Genomic DNA, 25556 nt, shown 5'->3' with positions numbered 1-25556 from the left:
ACTCCAAAGTTTGGGCTGAGACAACTTAGAACTACGCCGACTTCTGCCTGACCTATGCATAGTACATAAAATTATCTTCCACAATGTCCTTCCTGTCAATGACTACTTCAGTTTCAACCACAAAAAATACATGAGCAAATAATAGATACAAACTCAAGGTAAACCGTTCCAAACTTGATTGCAGAAAATATGACTTCAGTAAGAGTGGTCAATGCCTGGAATGCACTACCTGACTCTGTGGTTTCTTCCCCCAACCCCCAAAACTTTAACCTTAAACTGTTTACTGTTGACCTCACCCCATTCCTAAGAGGTCTGTAAGGGGCGTGCATAAGTGCACCAGCATGCCTACCATCTCTGTCCTAATATTCCTTTTTATTTACTGTTTTCATGTCTTCAAATTATGTTTATACTTTTACCTGTTATCTTATATATCCTTGACAAATAAACTTATGATTATGATTATGACTTCCCCCCTCTTTGCTAAAATGGGGGTGAGCATGGCCAGTGCATGATGCATCCAGTCCGAGTTTGACACCCCTGTAAGGGCTGTTAGGATAGAGGACTGTGGATCAAGTGGACTGTACAATTAATAGAAGCCCAGCCAAAATCCAAAAAATATTTAGAAGATAATCAGGTGGGATACTTCAAACAGTCTGGCATTGAAGAGAAAGAAGGGTTTGTGGTTTTTTTGCCTTTACATAAAAAACCTAATTGCAGATTTATCTTTTCTTTCTCACTTGTTTACATTGGTGCAAATAAAATTTATGAAGTGCTACAAAACAAGGTGCCCAAAACTATACACACTGTGCCAGGAAATCTCAGTTTTGTTTTGTTTTAAATGCTGTGCTTGTTCTGAAAGCAAAACAAGTAAGAGTTCCAAAATATTTTACTGTAGCAAAAATATGAAGGCCCATCTTTTCAACATGCCTAAATATTAACAGAATCACAGAATTAGAAAGATAATTCAATCCAGCCCTCTCCCAATGTAGGATAATCATTTTTACAGCATCTTCTGCCATTGGACTATCCAGCCTCTGCTTAAAGATTTAACCAAAAAAAAAAAAAAATCCAGCCCATTTTTGACAATATAGAAAGAAAATTATTTAAAATATTCTAATGTTCTGTTGAGTCAATTATTCTATTTAAATACATTATCTATGCCTCCTTTTGAAAAACCTTTTATTTTGAAGTGAACATAATCAAAGACAGATACAGTAGTGACATGTGCCTTTAGCTAGTTGACTCAGATTTCCCCAGGATGAATCCTCAAATTCTGAAGCCTATAAAATTAAGATCTAACCAAAGTTGTACTAAACTGGCAGCAATTTACGTGACCTGGAATATAACAATATTTTCAAATCAATTAGCAGATGGAACAATGTCCCCTGCTTATAGTCCCACTTATGGGATATTGAATTAATCTTGTCTGAAGGTGACAAAAGCAAACAGTGATAGAACAAGATTCATAGCAAGCCAAATGAAGACAAGCTAATTAGTAATCTGAAAGCCAGCAACCCAGAAATAGTCTGAAGTTGTGAGCACATTCATATCTCATAAACAGTCTGAATCCAGGGAGTACTGTAGTTATGCTTCCTGCTAATTCCACATTTCCGGCATTTTGCTACAGAAAACACTGGCTTGGATCCAGAGTTCTCACAATTAGCATCTGTCTGACATAGCACTGTTATTGTAAGAAATGGGAAAGTGATTTGATTCCTGACCCGTTTCAGCACCTTGAAAACATACTTTATTGAGTTGCGAGAGCTTCCAAACCAGGGTGGAAGGTCTCACAGGGGGTATACCCCCGATCGGTGAAAATCAGACAGCATGCTTTAACTGTTTTAACTCTTAACTTTAACATGTTTTAACTTTTGATCGGTTACAAGATGGGCAACTGTATGTTTTAAGTAAATAAATAAATATTGCCTAGAAGGAATAACCTCTGAATTGCACATTTTTTTTTTCATGAAACCAATAAAATATAGAAAGGTACTACATCTGCATCTGTTATTTATACAATGACATTTTGGAATTAACTGATAATTTTTAAAAGGAATAAGGCATTAAGGTCACTTGATATTCATCAAGGATCTGAAGTACCTGGAAGAAGATTGATTTTTGAACCCCTCCTCCAATATATTTTTATTAATCTTTGAAATATAGTTTAAAAAATTAATTGGAAAGTTTCCTTTCCTTCAGGAGGTGACTCTACTCCAATCAGTTGAAAAGAATCTTGGAGTTTAATCTATAAGAGCTCAAATGATGGCTAGATTTCCATGAAGATACTCTGAGGATAAATCTAAACTCATTTGTGAGCATGATGGCATATTTCATTCTATATACATTAACTGACTATTTTAAAGATATATTTTCATAAAGATTTAAAAGATTACTAAGTTTTTGTTTTGTGGGCAGGAGTTTTGCTATAATACTTGAAATATTATGATGCAATACTATATCGAGAAAGCACATGGAAGGGAACTCTAAAATCTTGAACAATGACTAAAAATAATAGCTGTATTCAGCAAAAAATCTTATTTCTATTTATTGAACTCCCCAAAGAATATTTAAAAAAACAATTTGGTTTCAATTTATTATATGTTGATACAACTTTGGGGAAAACCCTTGTTAAAGATGTAAGTATTAAGTGGAATCCTATTTTTTATGCCAAAGATGGATTTAATAGATGTGTTGTCAATTTTTGAAATGTCCCTCTGTTGCAGAAATGAGATTATGGCATGTTTCCACGTAATTTCAATATATGTTCAAAGAATTGAGCTAGCTACTGATATATATTAGTACTACACTGAGTTTTTAAAGTGTTCTCACTATTGTACTGACTATCATCACTTCTGTAATTAGAACTGGAACAGTCAAAATGGGAAAGAAATTATTAAGTTGGTGAGTTTTTTAGATGATAAGAGTTTCATTTTCTACAACACGTGTTTTGAAAATGTAGCAGACATTTATTAGCGCTTAATGAAAACCATAAAGTTAGGAGATGAACTCATACATAATTTTAATCAGTAGCAAAATAATTTCTTTTCCTTTTAATTAAAATTTACAGTAAATTTACAAACATTGCCACTCATTTAAAATTGAGGTATTTCCATTCTTAAAAAAATACAATACATTTTACAGTAAAGTGCATATGTAAAATAATTTTTGCCCTAAATGTAAACTAGGTAACAAGCAGTCAATACTTGTGTTACATCTTTATTTTGAAGAATTTTTTTTAAAAAATAGCATTTAAGGCACATTGCAAATAATTATGTTACAAATATAGCAACTGAGAATATATTATATAAAACTCAGTTCAGCAAACTTTATTAGGGCCAAGTCAGTATCTTCTCTGCTTTAGGCTATGGGTGGCATCCAATATGCTCCTATACCTTTGCATGTGAGGCATTATATCCATGTATGAGGGAGATGTGACCTGTAAGAATAAAAAGCAAACATTAAAAAATATACATTAAAACACCCACAGAATTGTAATGGTAAGAATAAATTCCTTCCTATTACTGTATAAGGCATTTGCAAATATGAATTTAAACCCAAGTTAATATAGATAATATATTTGCTAATATGGTAGTAGAAAAATAAAATACATTGAAGCCAGCAAAGGACAATCCTAGGAAAAATAATGATGAACAGAAGTTGGAAAGTAATGTATCATATAATTTTATATATGTCTGAGTCAAATTGAATTTATTCCAAATATATAAACATAGATTACAACCCAAATTAATAAAGCTAACTACTTACTAATATTTGCATGGAAATAAAGAAAATATAGGAAATCTGCAGTTCAGCTGCAAGTTCAATATACATTTATTTCAAATGTTGAATATCTACTGAAATTTGTCTTATTATAATAATACCAATATAGTTTTATTCTTTCTTATTCTCTATTCCCAGCTGGTAATTTTACTTGGAACTTAGTCCATTTTAATTATACCACTGGTATAATGGGTAGAATTTTTTTCTAGATAAGGGACATAAAATAAAACCTATGGGCCAAACTTTCTAATTTTTTATGGCTATCTCTATTTTTTAATTTAGGGGAAATGATGCTTAAAGGGAATTCTAAAATAGAGGTCTAATTCAGTTTTTTGTTCAACTTTCTCCCCCTCTTCTCCCCCTTAGTCGCCTTTACTATCTAATATTATATTTAGTTAGGGCTCTAACAATATAGTTTGGCAAAATATATGTTCTCCCTTAAGAGTATTTCGTCTGAAATGCTGATATTGCACAAATAAACCTGCAAGGCTCAAGTGCTCTCTCTTTCATTGCAAATAACTCAAGAAGGATCCAGACTGCCTGCTCCCAAATTTGATCTTTTATTCCCAAGCAGGAAATTGACTGAAAATCTACTAGCGTCCATATTGGAGCAGGTAATATTTGTGATTTGCTTTTCTGATTTTCTCACTCTTGGTTTTCCCCTCCCTCATATAATGGAAGTTAACTATAAAAATATAGGTTTTTTTCTTATTAGGAAGCAATTCCATTCTCCCCCTCTTCCTTCCTTCCATGCAGACCTCATTTCAGTTGCTAGCTAAATTGCTGATCTTCCCATTAAAGTTCTGTTTGTATTACACTTTTCTTACTTTATAGTAATAAATTATGTACTTTGTACTGGTCTCTGGCTCGTAATAGTAATTACCCCTCTCTCTCCCAGACAGTGTGTACAGCCTAATTTCATGCGGACTGTTGTTTTTTCTCCTTTATAGCCCAATTCCTCTCCATATAAAGTAGACACATAAGCACATGGAACACACATACACATACTTCATGATTACAATTGATTTCTTCTCTACTGTTCTTTTTAACTGGAATCTGGATATTGAAAACTTAGGGAGTTAAGAGTCAGTGAGAGAAATGGACAACAAGCAGAAATACAGAGCACATATTTGGTCTGTTGGGGTTCCCACTTGAAAGGGAAAATAAGATTTGAGGATCTCACATAGCAGCAATCATCAATTCCTTTAGAACATTGCATTTGCTATTCTAAACGTGACCAGGCAATACAGGAAATAAATTGTGGTGTATTAGATTGAGAATTAAATTCCAAATCTGTCATTCTGACAGTGGCAAACTATATGTATTTGGAAACTGACAAGTAATTGTTTAAGTTTTAATATATTTAGCTTATAGTGTTACAATGTTAGTTAACATTACATTAAATGAATATGCTTACCAAAGGGGAAATAGTCTGCAAAACACTTGTAGAAGATGGGTTTTTGTTAATTGTTTCATGAACATCTAAGAAAGTATAAAATAATTACAAAACTTCAATTGTATGGTAAGAAATAGCTTGTGGTCTGTATAGTCTTTCCCTTGAATATTATGTGATCTAGAGTATTATTTTTTAATTGGTGCACGTGTGAAAAGCATTTTATTTTAGAATTGAACTTCATTATAATTTTGAAATAACTAATTTTTAATTCAGGGGAAGGTGTTTTTATCAATGACTATTTTATTACTTATTAAATCTCTTTTGAGTCACGCTTGCTTGTGTAGCCTTCTTGACAGCCATCTGAAAATGATCTGACATTACCCATTTCTGGGCTTCCCATTCTAGCCTTCACTCCTGGAAGTCTCCCATCCCAGTAATATTCAGTCCAGAGCCTGCTGAACTTCTGAGCCTTGACAAGGTTATCAAGTACTGCCACCTGCTGATACAATGCAGATCTAACAACCAACATAATTGTATATTTTTATTTTTTAACTTTTAGGTGATGCTGATTTATAATCAGTTTTCACTAATTTATCATCCTTCACATGACTTAGAACTGAAGCTCCATATCCTCCTCCTCTTTATATTACTGAATATTCTACTGCCGTGGTAAATAACCTGATAAATCTTTAAGTCTTCAACAAAATTTTCGCACCACTTTCAAGTGCTACTATCAAATTACAATTTAAAATGTTATAGAAGGGAAGAATTGCTAAATGTAGCGGATAAATAATATTAATCAGATTTACTTACTTGTATTTATATTTAATAAAATCTACATGTTAATACAATCATAAATTTATTACATTTTCATCCTCCTGTCCTCTTGTTTGAACAGGATTACCCTTAATACAGATCAGCTGCAAGCTCTGACTCAAAACATGTATTTATTCCTGTCTTCCTAATATATGAGAGAACTTGATAGAAATGGGTCTAAGGACAAATGCCAATGGTTTATTCTTTTTTTAAAAAAAAATCTTCCTCTTTTTCTCTCCATTAATATTTTCTGCTTAATTTCAGATCTCCTAAACAATAAAACAGTATTTGTTTATCTGTGGAGCACATAGGGCTATCACCTGATCCCCAAAGAGTATTATACTAATTGGTGGTAGATTTCTAAATTAGGGGAAAAGTATGTTTTGCCTTAAATTGCTAATATATTATCATAATAATACCTGAGCAAACAATACTACAGATTTTAATTTTTCAAGGGAGGAAAATGGTACATTTTAGCAGCCATTCAATTCCACTGACTTAGAGACTGCTCCTTTGGCCTCACAGTTTAAAATAAAACCTACTCAAAGTAATGTATTATGACTAATTTTAATTACTCAAGTGAAACATCCTACCAGCGTTTCACATCAAGAGTGACTTTTGAACCTGAAGTTCCTGCTTGGCAATGAACGTAAGGCAAAAAAGAAAAGAGAATCATACTTGTTTACATTTATGTGACTCGTCAAATCACCTTGGTGCAATTCAGTGGATAATTTTCACAATACTTACTCTGTAGCCGGTGATTGATGCGGTCAAGGGACTGAAGAACTTTGTGCTCTTCAAATGACAGAGCACTCATTCCTTGCCGTGGTGGTCTATTTCGCACTGCAATCTGCCTATATGGTTGCGGTGTATCCAAACCAGTCAAAATTTCACCTTCTGCAGCTGACAAATTCACAATGTTTTCTGGTATTAGGAACTGTGTAGTACCATCTGAACTTTAGAACAAGAATATATACTGTGAAAAGCTTTTAAGAAAGGTGGATTAGAAATATCTGGGTTGGCGATTGCATTTAATGATTTTTTTTATGTATCTTTCAAAGTTTTGAAACTATTGCAATAGGTTTTTAAACAACTGCTTATACACAGCTAGGATAAGTACCATTGTGGCACTACTAGTATCATTTTGGAGGACTGCTGAAACAGAATGCATGAAACATAAATAGACAATGAATAGTTTTTCTCCCCTCAAAACACATCATATTGACTATTTAAATCATCTCAGTTCAGGGCTAGTTCCCTTTCTGTGACAGTAACGTATCTATATATCTGAGTCAGTGGTGGTATTCAGCCTGCTCGGGTGAACCGGTAGGGGAGACTGTGGGATGCCCCGCCCACCCACGTGGACGTCATGACATCCCATTTTTCCATGTTTTTGAGGTTCTATGCATGTGCAGAAGGCCTTTGTGAACAGGTAGGGAACATTTGTGAACCGGTAGGGAAGATAAGTGAATACCACCCCTGATCTGAGTTAATGTACACCAAATGCATACTTTTATCATTTCAGAGTTCCAGTGTAATGTTTATTTTAATGTATCAATACAAGACATTCTCAGTACACAATTGGGAAGAACAAAAACGAATTTGACCAAACACGAGTTAAAGCTGCTATTAAGATTAAACTCGTAACAGTAAGAGCAGCAAAAGGTCAACACTTCCGTTTAGGATCACTTAGACTATCCTTGGAAAAGGTGGCCTGGTGATTCACTTGCAAGGCTGTGCAGAGGAATTATCTGGGCAGCTGGAGGATAAAATTGTTCAGATTCGCTTCTAGTTGACTGCCAAGCATGGTGCAAGTCCTGTGGAAATGCCCAGGGGTTGGATTTACTCAGTTATCTGGGAATGGCTTCATTCAGCTGGACCTGAGGAAGTGAATAGGATCCTATGGAATGCGAACACTACCACCGGCGTATTAGATCTGTGCCTCTCCTGGCTGGTTAAGGCCAACCAGGAAATGCTCGGATGGAACCCAGCAATAGTGAATTCATCCTTGTTGGAGGTGGTGTTTCCGGCTCTTTTTAACGAGGTGCTAGTGTACCCCGACTTAAGAAGCATCACTGGATCCTATTATTCTGAAAAAAAAATTGTCTAGTTCTCCCACCTTCCCTGGTGGGATCCTGGAGGAAATGGATTATCTGGACCCTTTTCAGTCAGGTTTCAGGTCAGGATATGGGACTGAAACAGTATTGGTCGCCCTTATGTACACTTTATGGTGGGAGTGTGATGGAAGTTGTGTATCCATCCTTGCTCTTCTTGAACTCTCGGCAGTTTTCAGTACCATTGACCAAAATATCGTTTCGGGCTGACTTTGGGAGTTGGGGGTAGGTGGCACAGTTTTGTGTTGGTTCACCTTCTTCCTCCGAGGCCAATCAGTATTAATGTCAACTCGCGAAGCTTTCGTGACCTGCTCCTGAGTTGCCATTGGCAGGGGGATGGGAAATCGTGCCTCGCAGCTGCACCGAGGAATTCACACCTGTCAAAACAAAACACATCCTAACCGGCCGAAGTCAAGGCCAACTCCATGGAAACCCACAATGGCTTGAGGGAGTGACTTCTACGACCCACAAAATTGCTTCGTTGGACAATGTGACTGGTGACACACCTTGTGGGGAGGGGGCAACAGGGTCAGAGGCAAGGCGCGAACTGGGTGAAGTCAGAGCTGGCTTCACTTAGGTCGTGCCAACATGGCGCTCCTAATAAACAATTGGATTTTTCTTGAAAATTGACTTGAGGCTCCTGATTTTATTTGGGCATTGGTCGAAACCCTGACAGTTAATAAAGATAGAGAATGACACCTGCAGGAATGAATGATGATCTAATTATTTAGATCCCAAATCAGATTGAAATATGCTGCATTACCTTCATCAGAATTACTGACACCACCTGCGACTCGGACTGGCTCGAACATACACTGAGAATGCACTTGCATTGGGGCTTGTGATATATTCTATGTAAAACAATTATCAAGCTGTTTTTAAAAATGTAATCAAAATGAATTGCAAATCTATTTACATAAAACGTATATAAACTTTTACACATCAAAATTTAACATAAAATTTACATGAAAGAGTTTACTCTCTGTAGTGATTACATGTAAAATATGTACCATTCGGTGAAAACAAATGTTGGTTAAAAAAAGGCAGTGTACTGATGGTGTTACTATTGATAAAAATAACTGCCATGTTTTTTAATGCTTGTACAAATGGAATACACATAAATGTCATAACTTGCTATTATTGTAGATCCAGTTTACTTTACATCTATTTTATCTGGAGTCTTTTCCAAATATTTTGTATTTACTTATTTACTTTTGTATTTACTTGTATTATTTATGGAACTTTTTTTTGTGATGTTTTAGCCAAAAGCTATTTTTGATATTTTGAAACAATAATTTATTAGACCTACCTGTCCAGCACCAGTGGGTTTCCTTGCCGAAGAGGCTGACATTTGTCTCCTCTGTTCTAAAAGAGCCTTGCGTTTATTTTCATTATTTTCATTAATTTGTTTTCGTCTTGCAAAAGCAAAATGGGCTGAAAGTAATGCAAAAGCCTCACAAAAAGTAGAACTGATTATCTTAAATTTGTCTTATCAGGCTATTTTTAACTGTATGTTTTTGTTATAAGCTATTTTGAAAACTTCTATACACACACACACACACACACATATACATACATACATACATACATACATACATACATACATATAAAACCAGACAAATTATACATAAACCCAAATTAACCCAAGGATCACCTAAATTAAGTGAGAAAAGAAATGCATAGATTGCATAATCTCTTTTTAATCTTTACATTTTTTGGTAATGCTAGATTTCCTAAATTTTATACACACACACACACACACACACACTTTTGTATGTCAAATTTGCAATGAGGGTATAAGGAAAAACAAAAATCAGTAGAACACTGAGAAAAATGATTAAAAACCAGTGCTCATTTTCTCAACAGATGCACCTCCCTTCTAAAAAATGAAATATGATTCAATCACTGATTTTTGTTTAACTTCGGAGGCATAATTTCTTTAAAGTGTACAACAGAGCCTTTCTTAGTCTTACTAGAACATAAGTTTTTATTACAAGAAATTGAAAATAGAATCTGCTGTTTTCTCCAAAATATGAGCTCATCCAATGAATTACATGCCTATACTGAAAGTTATGACAATGGTTAAGGCATGGTTATCAACCACTAGGGTTGAATGCTTTGGTTAGATTAACCAATCAACCAGCATTCTGGTTTATCAATAGCAGCAAGTTCTAAATGTCATCAACAATTAGCAGAGTTGAAAGCTAAGGAAAATTGTTAATCATAATCAGTTCAATTTTGGTATAGGTTTTTTAAAAACTTGTTCAGCATTTTTAATCTGAATTTTCTTAAAAAGAGAAACAGAAACAGTCTCAAGTAATATACAAGTAAAGGAAGAAATAACTATTGAATCACTAACAATTCCTCCAATATAAAAATCTTTTCCCAATTTATATTTCCATAAGCTTTTCACACACTAAAAAATAACGTACGCTAATAAAAATGGCAGATTTCTAGATATTACACTACCCTGTTTACCCCCAAATAAGACATCCCCTGATAATAAGCCCAATCAGGCTTTTGAGCACATGGCAATAAGGCCAAGCTTATTTCAGGGTTCAAAAAAATGTAAGAGAGGGTCTTATTTTCGGGGAAACATGGTAATTTAAAGAAGTTATTTTTTTACTGAATTACATAAAGAGCTCACTGACTGGAAGACATGCACTTAGTATATCCTTTGGCATTCTTTCAACATAAAAACCTGGCAACAAAAATCTTACCACTTGGTTGGGAAGACATAATAGGATTCACCCTAACACCTGATTTCATATTGCTCATCAGATGACCACCATCTATAGTGATGTGAGACACATTAGATCTAGCGTGCTGCAAGTCACCATTATTTGAATTATTGCATAAGGAAGCATAATGCTGTGAATCACCTGAAAGTAATAAAAAAAACCCAGAAAATAATCCAATTACATCAGCATAATTCAATTTGAGAATATAGAATTATTATTCTTAAACCAGGAATATGACATTTTAATTTATTAAAAACAAACAAGCATATTTGTACCGGTACCTGTTTCCTATGAGGGAGAGAGAACTATTATTATTAATGCCATTATTAATATCTCTACTCATAATAATAATATTAACAATAATTGCTTTAAGACTAACAGTGTTATCTATGAGAATAAAGATATAGATACTAGAGAAAGGTAGTCTGATTATAGTTGTAGGTAATCCTTGATTTACAACTGTTGCTTAACGACCAAACTTAAGATAAACTGCCCCAAAGGTACTTACAACCTGGTTCCCAAGTTACAAGAGCTATTCCCATTGCAATCACACACCTGCATTTCAGACGCTCAACAACTGGCCTGCTTTTATAGCCATTTGCGGCATCTCTGTCAAGTGCCAGGGAAATCAGGAGATTCAGGCATTTATAAAGATTTATTGTAAGCTTAAGCTCTCTATAAAAATCTGAGCTACTAACGGCCATGGAAAAAGAGTGGGAATTAAGGAGTCATTCAAGGTGGGCTGGACTTAGATCTCTTGTAGGCACGCAGGGCTGATGACTGATGATGCATTTGAACCCACCCGCCAATCCCACTTACATGACTGTGGTTTACATTTTTACATTTAATTCCTATTTTCAGCAAAAATGGCCACCAACGAACAATGGATTCACTTAATAACCTTGGCATTCATTTAACATCTGCTGCAAAATAGTCATAAAATCAGATTAGTCATGTGGGTGATCCTTTTTATGCCATCATGACCATCATGGGCAGGCTCCATTCTGGCCGTAATTTCAAGGACTATTTGTATTTAGCATCTGGTATTACCACCATGCAATGATAAAAATAAATTTAGAAGCTACGGTTACTAAAAAACATAGCCATTAAATTATTAGCTGACGGATCCTTCTCTGATATTTTTTTTTTAACTTGAGATATTAACTTTCTTTAAATAATATAAGTGGGGTTTATTGCTGGATTCTATTTTTGCCAATATAATATGGTAGGCATGCCGCACCCAGTGCCAATCCACAGATCGGAGTTTAGATTGAAGGGAAAATCCTTGAAGGGGAAAACAATGTATTCATACTGTCTAACAGACAATAACTTACAATGGGCAGAGTAAGTATAGGAACAGGAAAAGGACTGCTTACTTTGAACTGGAATTAAATTAGTCTCTTCTGGTGACCCTTAATTATTCATTCTCCATGAAGAGATTCTTTGCACATTTTTTAAAATCAGAAATGTAAATGATTCTTATATAAAAAAAATTGAGATGCATCTTACCAGCAGCACCATCCCGTTGAACCAATGCACGATGTACTCCTTGCCACAAAATTGTGATTTCTTCATCAGTTGGTATACGATCCGGACATAATCCATTTTCTGAGAACATGGGACTTCTCCTTGAAATATTGCTGTAGTGGACAACTGGTGGAATTGAATTTATAATGCACTTTGACTTTGTCAAAGGCTCATAGGTGTATATACTGTAAGAAGGTCTGATCATGGTTATTTGAGAATGGTAAGCGCTGCCTGAAGTCGAAGGATCGTCTGTATAACCTCTTGCCAAAGTTTGACATTCAGGCAAAAGATTCTTGTCACTCTGATTATTTTCAGCATCTGTGGAAGGCTTACACAAATTCGATGACTGACATAAGACATCTGTAGGATTTTCATCTGGCTTTTTGCTTTGTATAGGCTTACATGGAGGGTGGGGTATTATGATTTTGCCTGGAGCTCTTACAATCTTAGTAGCTTCATTAGCAGACTGTGGTCGCATAATGGCACTCTTCCGATTTTTTGTTATTATGGTTGAGGATGGGACTTTAGCAGATTTTGGTCTTTTGATCATTTTCATTCTACCTTTCCGTGGATTAGTTTTTGGATTTTTAGGATCACAATGATAAATAAAAGGTATCATTTCTTCACTTCTTGGGGCCATCCATGCTTGTTTAGCAATATGATACCCTTTGGGCACCAAGACGTTGTGTACTGCATTATCTCTTTCTGAGTTTCCAACAGTAGCAAGTTTGGCGGATATTTGAGAATTCTCTGAATTATTTTCTGGAAAAACAGAATTGAGCAAACAGGAGGGAATACTTCTTAAATTAGTTTTAGAAGAGGTGGTTTTAAGTTGAAAGCCAGGTGCTTGGGGTTGTGCCTGAGCTATATCACTAACACAAGACTCTGGATTTTTTTCATTAATTTCCACTACTCTGTTAATTTCATCAAACCACCTAAGCTTTTTACAATTCCTTTGACCTTCCCCATCTTTCCCTTTTATTTTTGCCAATTCAACACTGTCTCTAACAGAAGCCACAGGCTGATGTCCAAATTTGATACCTTTGTTTACAACCATTGCTTTGAAACAGCTAAGTTCATATTTAGATTCCTTTTTTAAAATGCTTTTTGGCAGTTTCATCACTTTTCTCTCACACATATTGTCATTGTTCTGCTGCTCAGAGTCAGATAAATTGGTAGCTACCTCTCCTTGGGGCACAGGTAAAATAATTTCAGCCTCTTTTCCTTCTTCGCTGGCTTTGGCCTGATCAGTGCTGCCTTTAGAAGGCTCTTCAAATGTAGATGCTTCAACATTAACATGGTCAGAATGCTTTTCACCTTTACCTTCAGCTACACAATCTGTATTTTCAGTACACCTTGCTGCATGGATATCTTTCCCCTTCTGCATGCAATTAAGTAAGAAGCTGTTGCTGAAATAGGAAGTGACATTCCACTGTTGATTAGACAAATCTACATTGGGATTGAAAGTTTCTGTTGATGAAGTTCTGTTGTTTTCAGAAAGTTCAACGTTCTCTTGTTCTGAAGCTGCAGGAGAAGGATTAGGGACAGGGCATACTTTATTCAATTTGGCTGTAAGGCTGTCAGCAGGTAAAGGATTCCCTGTGCCAATTACGTTTGAAGATGGACATATCAACAGAACGCTTTTGTCTTCTGTTTTATTTTGTACAGAAGTTAGATTACCATCAGAAGCACATGTCTCAGATTCCCTCTGTTCAGATGAAGTTGGCACTGATGATTTCAGGTCAGGATTGCATCTGACTTCATCCGATGGGACAACATTGTATTTAATTAAAATATTGCGGAAAGGAGAGGCTGTCTGAATATTTGAAGTTTTTAAATTTCTAAGCCAATTATTCACATGCTGATTTTTAGAAAAAGTATCAGCATGTTCAGCAGAGAAATGTTTATTTTTGCCCTTTGATCCTTCTGGATGCTGGATGGAAGACTCCTCTTGAGTAGATAAAGATGAGGCTTTACCGGGTGCTGTGCAACTTCCATTTTGTTCTTGAGCCTCAAGGCTGTCAACACTACAAACACTTCCTGAACGAGTTATTTCATTTACTTCTTGATGAAAATCCTGTGCAAGAAAAATAAATAAAATATAAAGATAATTTAACATGATTCCATCAAACCAGTTTCAGAGACAACTAGGGAATTTCATGAAAAACAGTAAGAAATATTTAGGTCAGTAGTTCAGGGCAATAAAATGAATTCACTGACTGAATGCCAAATTGACTGGTTTATTTCTTTTAGACACCACACAATTTCATTTTTAGGTGCCACAATTTTAGGGTGCCACAATTTTCAACATTAAGCACTGGGATATATGTATCTTTATAACTTCATGCCTACAGTTCTTCCATTTTCATATCATCTATTTATCTGTGAAAATATTTCTATTCTGATGCTACAACTTTAGATATAATATAATCTATGAAATTGGTTGTGACTGACAAAGCTAGTTAGCATTTCACCTAGCAAGAATATTTTGGGTGTATTTATTGCTAGAAAACTCCATAAAACAGAAACTGAATGTTTATTTCATTTTATAAAAACTGATCTGAATTTTATATTTTTCTTTCCTTACTTATATAAGAGAACTAATTAAACATGTTGAGCAGGTGCTAACAGTTCTATAAATGTTTATTATAGAACATGGATTTTCTTGAAAAAATAGAAGTTATTTTCAAATATAAAGCATTCATAAACGTACAAATATAACAGTGAGACTGTCACTGCACTGAGATTTAAAAATTAACTTTTATAGTGTTACCTATATTCATTTATACTAATGGTAGGAATAGATTGATTCTTTACTGTTTTTTAAAAAAGGGTTTCGGGTATTTATAATTCTGCTGGGCTTATAGAATGGCAAACAGAGAAGTCAAAGAGAACAAAATAAACTGCAACAAATAAATATAATGTACAGTCTGATTTTTGCACTTCTCCATGTAGTCAACTGTTACATCCAATGATTTTGGATGACATGAGAAGGCAACAAAAAACAAACATCTTATATTCATACTGTGATAGAAAGCTCTATTACAATCATAAGAACTGTTTCACATCTCACCTTTATTTAATAAAAATGGTCCTTCATTTGTAACAGTTGAAAAATAAGGTAACTATAATTTGGGGGAAACAATTTCAATATTTATTCTGTTGTATTTTCATTTAACTATATGTTTATATCTCAATATGTATAATAATCAGAAAAGGAATGATCATCTATAGTTGTAACACTAGGTAGGGTTCATTACCAAAAAATCAGCAATTTTGAATGGATGGATGGATGGATGGATGGATGGATGGATGGATGGAAGGAAGGAAGGAAGGAAGGAAGGAAGGAAGGAAGGAAGGAAGGAAGGTTGTTACCGTATTGTTTTATAATTCAACCAACTGCAGACCTTTTCCCTTCTAATGCCTCAGCTCAGATGCCTCCTGAACAATAAGTACAATAGAATAGTAATTGCCTAGCCAGAATAATTTACTAGCCCAAAATATTTACCTCACAAAAAGGATAGACGATTAAACAACTTGATTCAGCAGGAAAATTGATATTTAAAGTAAATCCTTTCTGCCACTTGCTGAAGCACTTCAAATCAATGATATTAAATATAATTGTTTTAAAAATAGACATAAGACAGCTTTTTTTAAAAGAAGGGCAGGATTGTTTAAAAAAAATGTGTACAAATGATTTCTGAGCATCCAAGAGCACAGTATTGAAAGGATAGGGTGTCTGGTCCAAAATTGGTTCTATTATTACCATCCATCCCCAAAAAGCATCCCATCAAAAATGAAGAATATAAATAATACTGGTAGGACAGAAAAGCTAAAATGGATGTAATATACTTTTTATACTAGGAAATGTACAAGTGCTAACCCATAACATTTTTGGCTGGGGGATTCTGGGACTTGATATCCACATATCTTTAAACTGCCACAGGTGAGAAATAATGATTTAGGGTCTGAGTAAATAAATATCTATTCAAAGTAAGGCCATCTTTTAATTTTAAATCTACTTCTAGTGGTTCATTAAATTTTGAAAAAAATATACTTCACTAAACTTTGAAAAAAACATTGGGTACTTCCCCAAACACCCAAAAGCAGAAATTCAGTTGGGTACTGTGTTCCAAGCGAATCTTTTCTTTTTTGGTGATTATATTAGTCAGATAATATTATTTGATGTGAAAAAGGGTTATATTAATTTTTCTTAGGAATTCTAGTTTGAAGTCAGGGTATTTCTATTCAATTAATCAAAAGCAATTAGAATATTAAGCATGCCTGCTTATATATTTTGGGAATTCTTGTTTTAAGAATCAAAAGTTAAAAGCAATCATACCTGAGAGTTACCAGAATGCTGTTGTGATTGATGCTGCTTTTCATTTAGATTTTGTTGGAGGAGAAGCTGGCCATTGCATGGGTTTATCCTGGTTTTTACCTGCAGTGTTCTATCATAAATAGCTTTTGTTGAGTTCTGTTTCCATTGAAAAGGACCATTTCTGGTAGCTGAAGAATTTGGCCCAATAGAGCTTGGAAGGATGAAACATTATTGTTATTTCTGGATAAATATATTAGCTTTGTGAACAAAATGTCATACTATGTAACTGTTCCAAAACAAATTAGAAGTGCAACTTCTAGAAAAGAGAATCCATCTAATAGCCAACAGCTATTTACTGATTTTATGATTGTTGTAAGCCACTCAGAGTTGCTTAATAAAGGTAAATGTGCTAGTCGTTCCCAACTCTAGGGGGTGGTGCTCATCTGTTTCAAAGCCGAGGAGCAAGCGCTGTCTGAAGACGTCTCCATGGTCATGTGGCCGGCATGACTAAACACCAAAGGCTCACGGAACGCTGTTATCTTCCCACCAAAGGTGGTCCCTATTTTTCTAGTTGCATTTTTTACATGCTTTGAAACTGCTAGTTTGGCAGAAGCTGGGACAAGTAATGGGAGCTCACCCTGTTACACGGCACTAGGGATTAGATCTGCTGAACTGCCGATCTTTCGATCGATAAGCTCAGCATCTTAGCCACTGAGCCACCACATCCCTATCAACCACTATATACCACTGTATATATACTATATACCACTGGTTTATTTTCTGATGCTTTGTATTTTTAACATATCAATTTGACCTTCTTTTAAAAGAGAAAACCACATTACAATAAAATAATAGAAAAAAAACCCTTGTATTTCCTAGTTATTTTCTTTTCCACTTCCTCTGTAATAATGCATAACTTGTATCTCAATTTGAGGATGGTACTTCACCAGCCTAACAAAACAGGTTAAGTCCCTGTTAAGTCCCTGTTACATCAGACACATCTAGAACATCTATTTAAAAAACCATTTTGTTCTTTTAATGTGAAATATGTATTTTTGAACATATAATTTGTAACAGAAAATAAGTACAACACTGTGTTCCTAAATCCATGCAGTGGTATTTTTCTCCCTACATGCCCATTTCTACATAGTTTTCTTTTTGTTCTATTTTTCTTATGCTCTGGTACCTGGAAACATAATAACTCTTTCATATAAGTTCGTAATTAAGAATAACAGTAAGCATTTGATACAGGTAAACCTCACTTACTAATTGCCCCATTCAATGGCTGTTTGAAATTACGATGAAGTTACACTGCCCACATTTATGACCTTCACAGCATCCCTCAGTCACATGATCACCATTATAGTCCTATTATCCTATACCTCACCTCTTCTTTTTTCTCCCCCTTATAGAGTGAAGAGATTGGAGAGAAAGTGATTAGAAAAGAGTAAGCAGACACACAATAGGGAATATATATTGAAAGAAATGTGGTGGCATTGGCAACTCCGAATGTGCTATACAACAGCCTCGTTCTCCAATCTTTCCACTGGGGCGGGATGGGTGGGAAATGGGCCAGACATGGGAGAGATTGCCTACAGAGATCACTGGGTTTTCTTTTCTTTCCTCTTGCAAAGCAAAGATTTATTTTAACAGGAACAGAGAAGTCAAGTGATAAGGCAATGGGGAAGAATGGCATAACAGGTCAGACTGAACTTTTCAGAAACACAAGAAACAGAGACTTGGAAATATCAATATGGAAGACACAGAATGACAAAAATATGAGGCTAAGTGATATTTATTTCCAGTGCCACAATTATCACTGGTAAAATGTTGATGGTAAATGACCATTCAATCAGCCTGATGAAGTTTGCCAAGATCGTACCTAATGCAAGCTCATGATTTCATTACACATATTGCCATTTTCTACAATACCTACACAAACCAGAGTGTGAATGCTGAAATAAACTACTCCTTATTACCACTAGGTTTTATTAACTTCTTTCAAAAACTCATGCACACCGATCCACATTTCATAGCTCTACAATAACTGCCATTTTTACATAAATTGATCACCAAGAAGCTAATGTTATATTTATCCAATCAATATCAAAAAAAAATTCTCATACATAGAATCCTTTGTATCTATCTGAAAAATTCACTCCCACAAAAGGGATGATTGTGCCTGCAAGTACTATCCCATGATCTATCTACCTATCTAGAGTTATACAAATTTTTAAAAGATAACATAAATAATTTTGTTATCAAAATCCTTGTACTTTTGCATCTGAAATCTTGATGGATTTATCCCCCAGCAAATTCTGGTATAGCAATACATTTTATCCTATTCTTTTTCAAATTAAAATGCTACAGCCATTTGACAAGTTTACATGCTATATAATGGGAGGAACAGAATTTCAAGTTTCTGAGCCTTTTTTTGAATTCAGCCCTGGTTAAATGGCCTGTGATTTGATATGAACTAGACCGTTCATGTCAAATCTAAATCTTAATTAAACTGAATCTTGTGGTTTGTATGGACATTATAAAAAAAATGAAGAGACAAGCTAAAAAAAATATAAACAAACTCAATGTTATATCTGAAATGAAGAACTTAGCATGTATAAAACTAGTAAGGATAAAAGAATATAAAGGATAAATAAGAACTTTAAATCATTCAGAACACAGGGGTTTATTCAGAGCTAAAGATAATACCTTCTTATGAAATTAAGAGAATTTGATAAATAGTATCAAGTTCCCCAGAAGAATCTGTGAGTACAGCCAGCATAACAACTAAAACTTTAAAGAAAGGAATTTTGGCAATATCGGTGGTATTTCAGAGTTCTACATAACAAATACCTAAAGCAAATAAGCTGAGATTCAAAATCTAACTGTAAGCATAAGAATAACCACAGTGAAATATTGTATTAGCAATCCTCTTTATTATACTTTCTTTGCTCAGTACTGAAGTTTCAGAACATTAGCTAATTTATGTCAGATATTTTTGTGCAACTATTATTTCATCACCATCATTTGCTGTCTCACTGACCTTATTTCTGAATTAAATAAAATAATTTACCTTCCAATGACTCTAGATGATGATAATCCTGAAACCTGAAATTTCTGGGCTTCATCCAATTTATTTTCTGGCTTTCTCTGTACTATAGTTAAAAACAGGCAAAACATTTGGTTAAATATCAGAGTCTTAATACAATATGGATCGTATCAGCCTTTTTAATAAAAAAGAAAGCCTATATGTGTTTCCATGCACTATTCTTTGGACCGTATGTAGCCTTGGGTTACAGCTGTTGTTGTTTAATGCCAGGTTAGTTTCTAGTAAGACTCAACTCATCCAGGGATGAGCACAGGCGGCCTGAATACAAGTTCAGTAACAGATTTTGGACCACATTCCTCAGGAATGGTCTGCTCTCCAAAATCTCCTTATCTCCTCTTGTCCATCAGCACTGCAATCTTTCTGCTTGCCCGACCCCCTCAAAATAATTAACCCAACTTCAGTCATTTCATCTCCTAGGTCAGGTGCCTTATCCACATCAAGCCTTACTTAGTCATAGTAGACTGGTCATCAGCATCAATGCTGATGGCTGGCATTCAGCACCTTCAGGATGACTGCCAGTTTCCTTCTCTGATCCGTTTTCATCCACCCTCTGATCCCGTTCTCATAAGGCAAATAAATAAATAAATAAAAATAAAACCCCAACAGCTAGGGTTAACCCTATTCTTTTCTATCTTTCAGCTGGGTGGGGGCACGAACAGCTATAGCATTCAAATGCCCAAAGACCCTATTAAAATACATCCAAATGCAGACCATGCAAAAACCACACTCCGGAAAACCATTCTGAAATCAGGAACTTTATAAACTGACAGCAAACAGCACTCCTTACTAGCACTGATTATGTTACCTAGTTAGGGTAATGAAATGTATGCAAGAAAACAAGCATGCTCAGAGAGCAGCAAGGACCCCACATTTTGGTCACTGGAATGACCGCAGACACAGTTCAGGTCAACAAATTATTTTATTGCAAAATCCTGAAAAGCTTTCATGCAGCAAACTTACCATAATTATCCTCTGATATTACGTAATGTCACTGCTATTTTCAATTAATATTCTATTTTTGAAAAATGAAAGTATTTCATCTTTGTGTACATCTCAAACACATTTTACAGAATTCTCCAAGACCAGGAATTTATTTGACTAATTAATATTCATCTGACTGAGCAAGCTTTATGTAGCAATGAAAGCATCAGGCTAGAAATAGGAGACCATGAATTTTAGTTCTGCCTTGGCCCTGAAGGTGGCTAGGTGGCCTTCAGTCAATCATACTCTCAGCCCTTGGAAGGAGGCAGTGGGAAACAACTTCAAAATCTTACCAACAAAACTGCAGGCACTAACCCAGGAGTCACCAGGAGTTGAAGACACAAAATAACAAAAATATCTCTATTAACTGACATCAAGTTGTATTATAAACAATATTTAAACCGTACAATTAATTTACCCACCTTTTTTGCGCTGTGAAGATGAAATATGGCTGCGCTGGAATTTTTCAGTTGCTTCCTGATGTTTCAGTTTCCTCTGCAGCAATATTTGTTCTCTAAATTTTTGTTCTTTTTCTTCACTCTCTTTCCATTTTTCTTCAAGTTGTCTATTTAAAAACTATAGCTTTTAATAATAATAACTACATTTAAGTGTGTCATTTAGAGTCCATTTCATTTAAAAACTTATTTCTTCAGCTTTATATTTATCTTTTGGGAAAAATATAAGACAGATATAAAGTGCATGATATGCCCCACTCACAGTAATTTATTTAGCAGTATCTATAGAGTGGTTGAAAATGAATATTCCAGAAGTAAGATGTACGCCTTCTATTTTTTTTTTATCATGCAAATTTATTCTGAATAAACCAGGGTTATTACCATAGAAAATAGTTCTGAAAAAGATCCTATGAGGCATGTTGCACCTTGCAATCATAAAAATAAATATATTAACAATTACTTTTTGTGTTTTTAATGATTGCATACCACCTTATGTCATCTTTGTGAAGCGGGTGGCTATATAAATCATATAAATTAAATAAGAAAATACATTGTCATGATTTTAAGATTTCAAAAGATCACTATCCAGTGACTCTCATTACAGTATTAATGTAAAAGTTTTATTGATTTAAATAGAGCCACTCAAACAAGACCTAATCAAGATCCAAAACACTTCTTTTCTTATAAAGGAACTGAACTGTGAGAAGCTGCTACTTGCTCTGTCATATACAACACTGGAAAGTCAACATACACAGAGAACAGTTAATCTGCATTACTGTAAAAAAAAAAAAAGCAAGCCCTTTATTTACATACCTCCTTCTTTTATTTGTTTCTATAGAATGTTTTCTTGCTCGATTACGAAACAATCTTTGGTCTTTTAGCAACTCATGACGCTCTTTTGATAAATCTCTTTCAAGAAGAACCTTTAGATTTCTGATTATGAGATTAAGAAATTTTAGCAAAAATCCTAAAAACAGAGTATAAGCTTCTAGTTTTGATAACAATTACAGGCTAGAGTAGCCCTGTTCTCCATGAATTTGTCTAACCTCTTTACATTCTACCGCTTAACTATGAATCTTTTTATTGGTATTGATTCTTCAAATTTCACTTCAAATGATGAACCAGATTTTAATTCGGCTTTCAAACCTTAAGTATTTGTTTTCAGATATTTCCACGCATGGAATTTGTTTTCCTACAGTGTTTACACTAAACAGACATTTTAGTTGCACTATCTACACAGTTCATAAATCAAAGCCTATCAAAGCCTATTAATGTATATCGGAAACAAATTTCTGATTGCTTCAGTGTGATTCTCTACACTTATGCAAGCAAACTAAAGGGATTCTTTTGTAAATCTTCACAATCTTTTTTTAAAATTAACTACTGAATAATTAAGTATCAGCAAACGTGGTCCACTCGCTGTCATTTTGCTCTGTGTCACTTATAGACGAGTTCAGAAGCATAGTTGTTAAAAATCTGTGAGAAATTGACTACTACTCTGATTCCTGCTCTTTCTCCAATAGTCAATCTAAAAAATGAAATATTAATCCAAGCTCAGTTTACAGTAAACATGTATACTACATACATTTTGAATGACAAACCCAAGGCCACCCAACTGGCTTTGTGCCCAAGGCAGAGTTGGATCTCATGGTCTCTCAGTTTCTAGTATGATGCCTTAACCACTAAACTAAACTGCCTCTCAATTTTAAGGATTACCCTTCTTCTAATGCATAATGCATTACTCTAAAATCAGTATTTGCAACCGAGTGTCCACTTGAGAGGGAGTTCAAGGCCATCCCAGCCTTCTGAAGCAAGCTGCACATTTTGCATTAATTAAAAATGGATACTGAAATTCTTTTATTTACATAAAATCTTAATAGTACACATAGATTTATACATGAATGCAAATCCAGAAAGTGACCATTTTATTCATAAAGTAGAAAACTCTCTTTTCACAAGTCAACTCCTATCTCACATTTATTAAATATATATAGTAACCTTTTAAACTACATAGTCAGTAGACAACGATTATTTGCACAACATGCTAACCCTAAACTATAGTTGTGAGAAAGGAAGAAAAACTATCCACATTTTCAATACCATGCATGACTGTATATCTCTGTAATATATCTCCTTACATATCTTAGCCACACGTTAACAGGTTCCAGGTGCTTTAATCTTTCTTTATATGGAAACATCTCTAGTCCTCTAGTGATATTGCTTGCCTTTTTCTAGCTGAACAGTATCTTTTCAGAAATGATGTCCAGAGCTACATACAGTAGTCTAAGTACAGTCGCACTACAGGTTTATGGTAGACCACCCTGGCAATTTGAGTTTGTTCCCTTCCTAATGAATCAAAGCATGACATTTAACCTTTTACAAAAGATATTTGACATTTTAATTGAATTATCCTATAATTCTGAGATCCATTTCCTGCTTGGCCACTGCCAATCCAGAATCTAGTAATGAATCTGTCAAGTTTTAATCATTGGAGGCTAACCTGCATCATACTGCATTATCTGCAGTGAATTGAATCTTCTATTTTCAGTCCTGTGCCTTAAATGTACAAAAATCTTCTTAAATCTCTTTGCAATTCCTTATTCCTTAAATTCAAACTCTGAAAAGCATGGAATGATAACTAGAAATACTACTCATAATTTTGTATCCTTCCTAGACAATTTAAGTTGGTCACAAATTGTTTTACCATCTTTAAACATTCTTCCAATTTGACCTCCTAGTTCCTTATTCTTTTCTGACCCATGAAAGCATACTCTTTTCCCATCCAATCACCTGTTGGGTACAAACTTCAAATAAGTACAAGTACCATCTCTATGCCCCCTCTTGAATGCCTTTCTGAATAGAACAGCACTCTTGGAAACAACGGTGTTTGGCTTAAAATGTGTCTCTACAAATCCAAACAATAGTGGCTTCTCGATGCTCTCTGGACTTCCTTGGTTGTTTTCTTGCAGATAAGATACTATAAACATAAGCATATTTATGAAACAATAACAGTTTAATCCTGAACTCCCAAGTACAGGTAGTCCTCAACTTACAACCACAACGGACCCCAACATTTATGTTGCTAAGTGAGAAATTTATTGAGTTTTGCCTTCTTTTTACAACTTTCTTTGCCATATTTGTTAAGTGAATCACTGGCAGTTGTTAAATTAGTAACCTGGCTGTTTCAAGCGAATCCGACTTCCCCATTGACTTTGTTTGTCAGAAGGTCGCAAAAGGGGTCCTCGCGTGACCCCAGGAAAGTGCAACCGTCATAAAACTTGAGTCCCTTGTCAAGCATCCAAAATGTAAATCTCATGATCCTGGGGATGCTGCATCGGACATAAGTATGAAAAAACCGGTCCTAAGTCCCTTTCCCCCTCCCCCAGTGCCATTAACTTTGAATTGTCGCTAAACGAACTGTTGTAAGTCGAGGACCAGCTGCATTCCCTTCGGACTGGAATCCAAAATAATGATTCCCTAGCAGGCGGGGAATTCTGGAAGTTGGAATCCACTCCAGAGGTTTTCAAATCTCCCCTCGTGATTAAAAAAAACAAAACAAAAGCGAGGGTTTCAAACACGCATCCCTCAGCTTGCAAGGCGGCTCGCCCGCCCGCCCGCTCGCTTCCCACGGAACCCCGGCTGCCTTCCAAGCTACCTGTGAGGATACGTGCAAGGGACGAAGGCGTTCAAGGACCGGCGGCCAAGTCCCCGCGGCGGGGCACTTTCCGACAAGCCTTTCCTCCAGCATGGAGCAGCCGCGGAGAGGTCGGCTCCGTCAGCAGCAACATCCGCGGGCGCCCTACCCAAAGCCGGGCTGCTGCGCTCTGCCGCCACCGCGGTCGCCGGCCTCCAGGAGCTGGGGTAGTAGGCAGCACCGCTGCTGCTGCTGCTGCTGCCTCCGCCTCCGCCGCCTCCGCCAAGCTCCATCCACCCTTAGCCTTCCGCCGCCATCCTCTTCTCCGCCCTACACAGGCCCAGTCACTCGCCCCGGCGCGCGGTGGGTCTGACAGGGTTCGGGCGTTCGCGTTCGGGGCTCCTCGGACCACCCGCAGCGGGGTCCCCGCGAGCCCCACTTGCCGCCTCGGAAGCACCCAGAGAAGCCCCCTCAGCGGGCTCCCGAGCCGCGCGGCCCCCGGGCCGCCATCTTAGCAACCGGCAACGCCGCTTTCGTCGCCACGGCAACCGAGCCCGGCGCTGAAGGGGGAGGAGCTTCGGAGAAGGAGGGAGGGAGGGAGGGAGAAGCAAAAGGGACTTCCCCAAGCCGAGCTTTCTCGGGAGGTTCCAACTCCCAGAATTCCTTGCGTCATTCGAAAGGG

At 35.9% G+C, this 25556-nt stretch overlaps 1 protein-coding gene across 7 annotated transcripts; it reads right to left on the bottom strand.

Annotated features, from left to right (window-relative positions):
• Positions 1 to 2994: 2994 nt before the first annotated feature.
• CEP126 (centrosomal protein 126) lies at positions 2995 to 25556 on the bottom strand. Of its 7 annotated transcripts, XR_015734377.1 has the most exons (13): positions 24908 to 25549; positions 22054 to 22173; positions 21208 to 21350; positions 19769 to 19850; positions 16717 to 16906; positions 12357 to 14451; positions 10827 to 10988; positions 9416 to 9540; positions 8870 to 8957; positions 8361 to 8483; positions 6740 to 6895; positions 5198 to 5262; positions 2995 to 3436 (listed from the first exon to the last, which is right to left on the bottom strand). XR_015734377.1 is itself a non-coding variant. In XM_034408966.3 (12 exons), exons 1-12 carry the CDS (start codon positions 25165 to 25167, stop codon positions 3341 to 3343), a joined length of 3594 nt encoding a protein of 1197 aa, XP_034264857.2. In that variant the 5' UTR covers positions 25168 to 25556; the 3' UTR covers positions 2995 to 3340. The 7 variants fall into 7 exon arrangements, 6 of the variants coding, with proteins under 6 accessions (XP_034264857.2, XP_034264865.2, XP_034264875.2 ...); XM_034408966.3 differs by lacking the exon at positions 8361 to 8483 and having other exon boundaries at positions 24896 to 25556; XM_034408974.3 differs by lacking the exon at positions 8361 to 8483 and having other exon boundaries at positions 6740 to 6889; positions 24896 to 25556.

Source organism: Pantherophis guttatus, chromosome 5 (assembly GCF_059756535.1).
Source record: "Pantherophis guttatus breed Tessera chromosome 5, ASM5975653v1, whole genome shotgun sequence".
NCBI lineage: Eukaryota > Metazoa > Chordata > Lepidosauria > Squamata > Colubridae > Pantherophis > Pantherophis guttatus.
Note: the sequence above shows the minus strand (reverse complement) of the source record. Positions and strands in the feature narration are given on the sequence as shown.

Excerpts from the sequence above, each read along its gene's own strand:
- CEP126 (XM_034408966.3), bottom strand. The coding sequence starts at position 25,167 with ATGGAGCTTGGCGGAGGCGGCGGAGGCGGAGGCAGCAGCAGCAGCAGC. Across the intron at positions 19,851-21,207 it reads ATCTTCACAGCGCAAAAAAG|TACAGAGAAAGCCAGAAAAT; the intron begins GTGGGTAAATTA and ends TTTTAACTATAG. Across the intron at positions 9,541-10,826 it reads TATGTCTTCCCAACCAAGTG|CCCATTTTGCTTTTGCAAGA; the intron begins GTAAGATTTTTG and ends CATTACTTTCAG.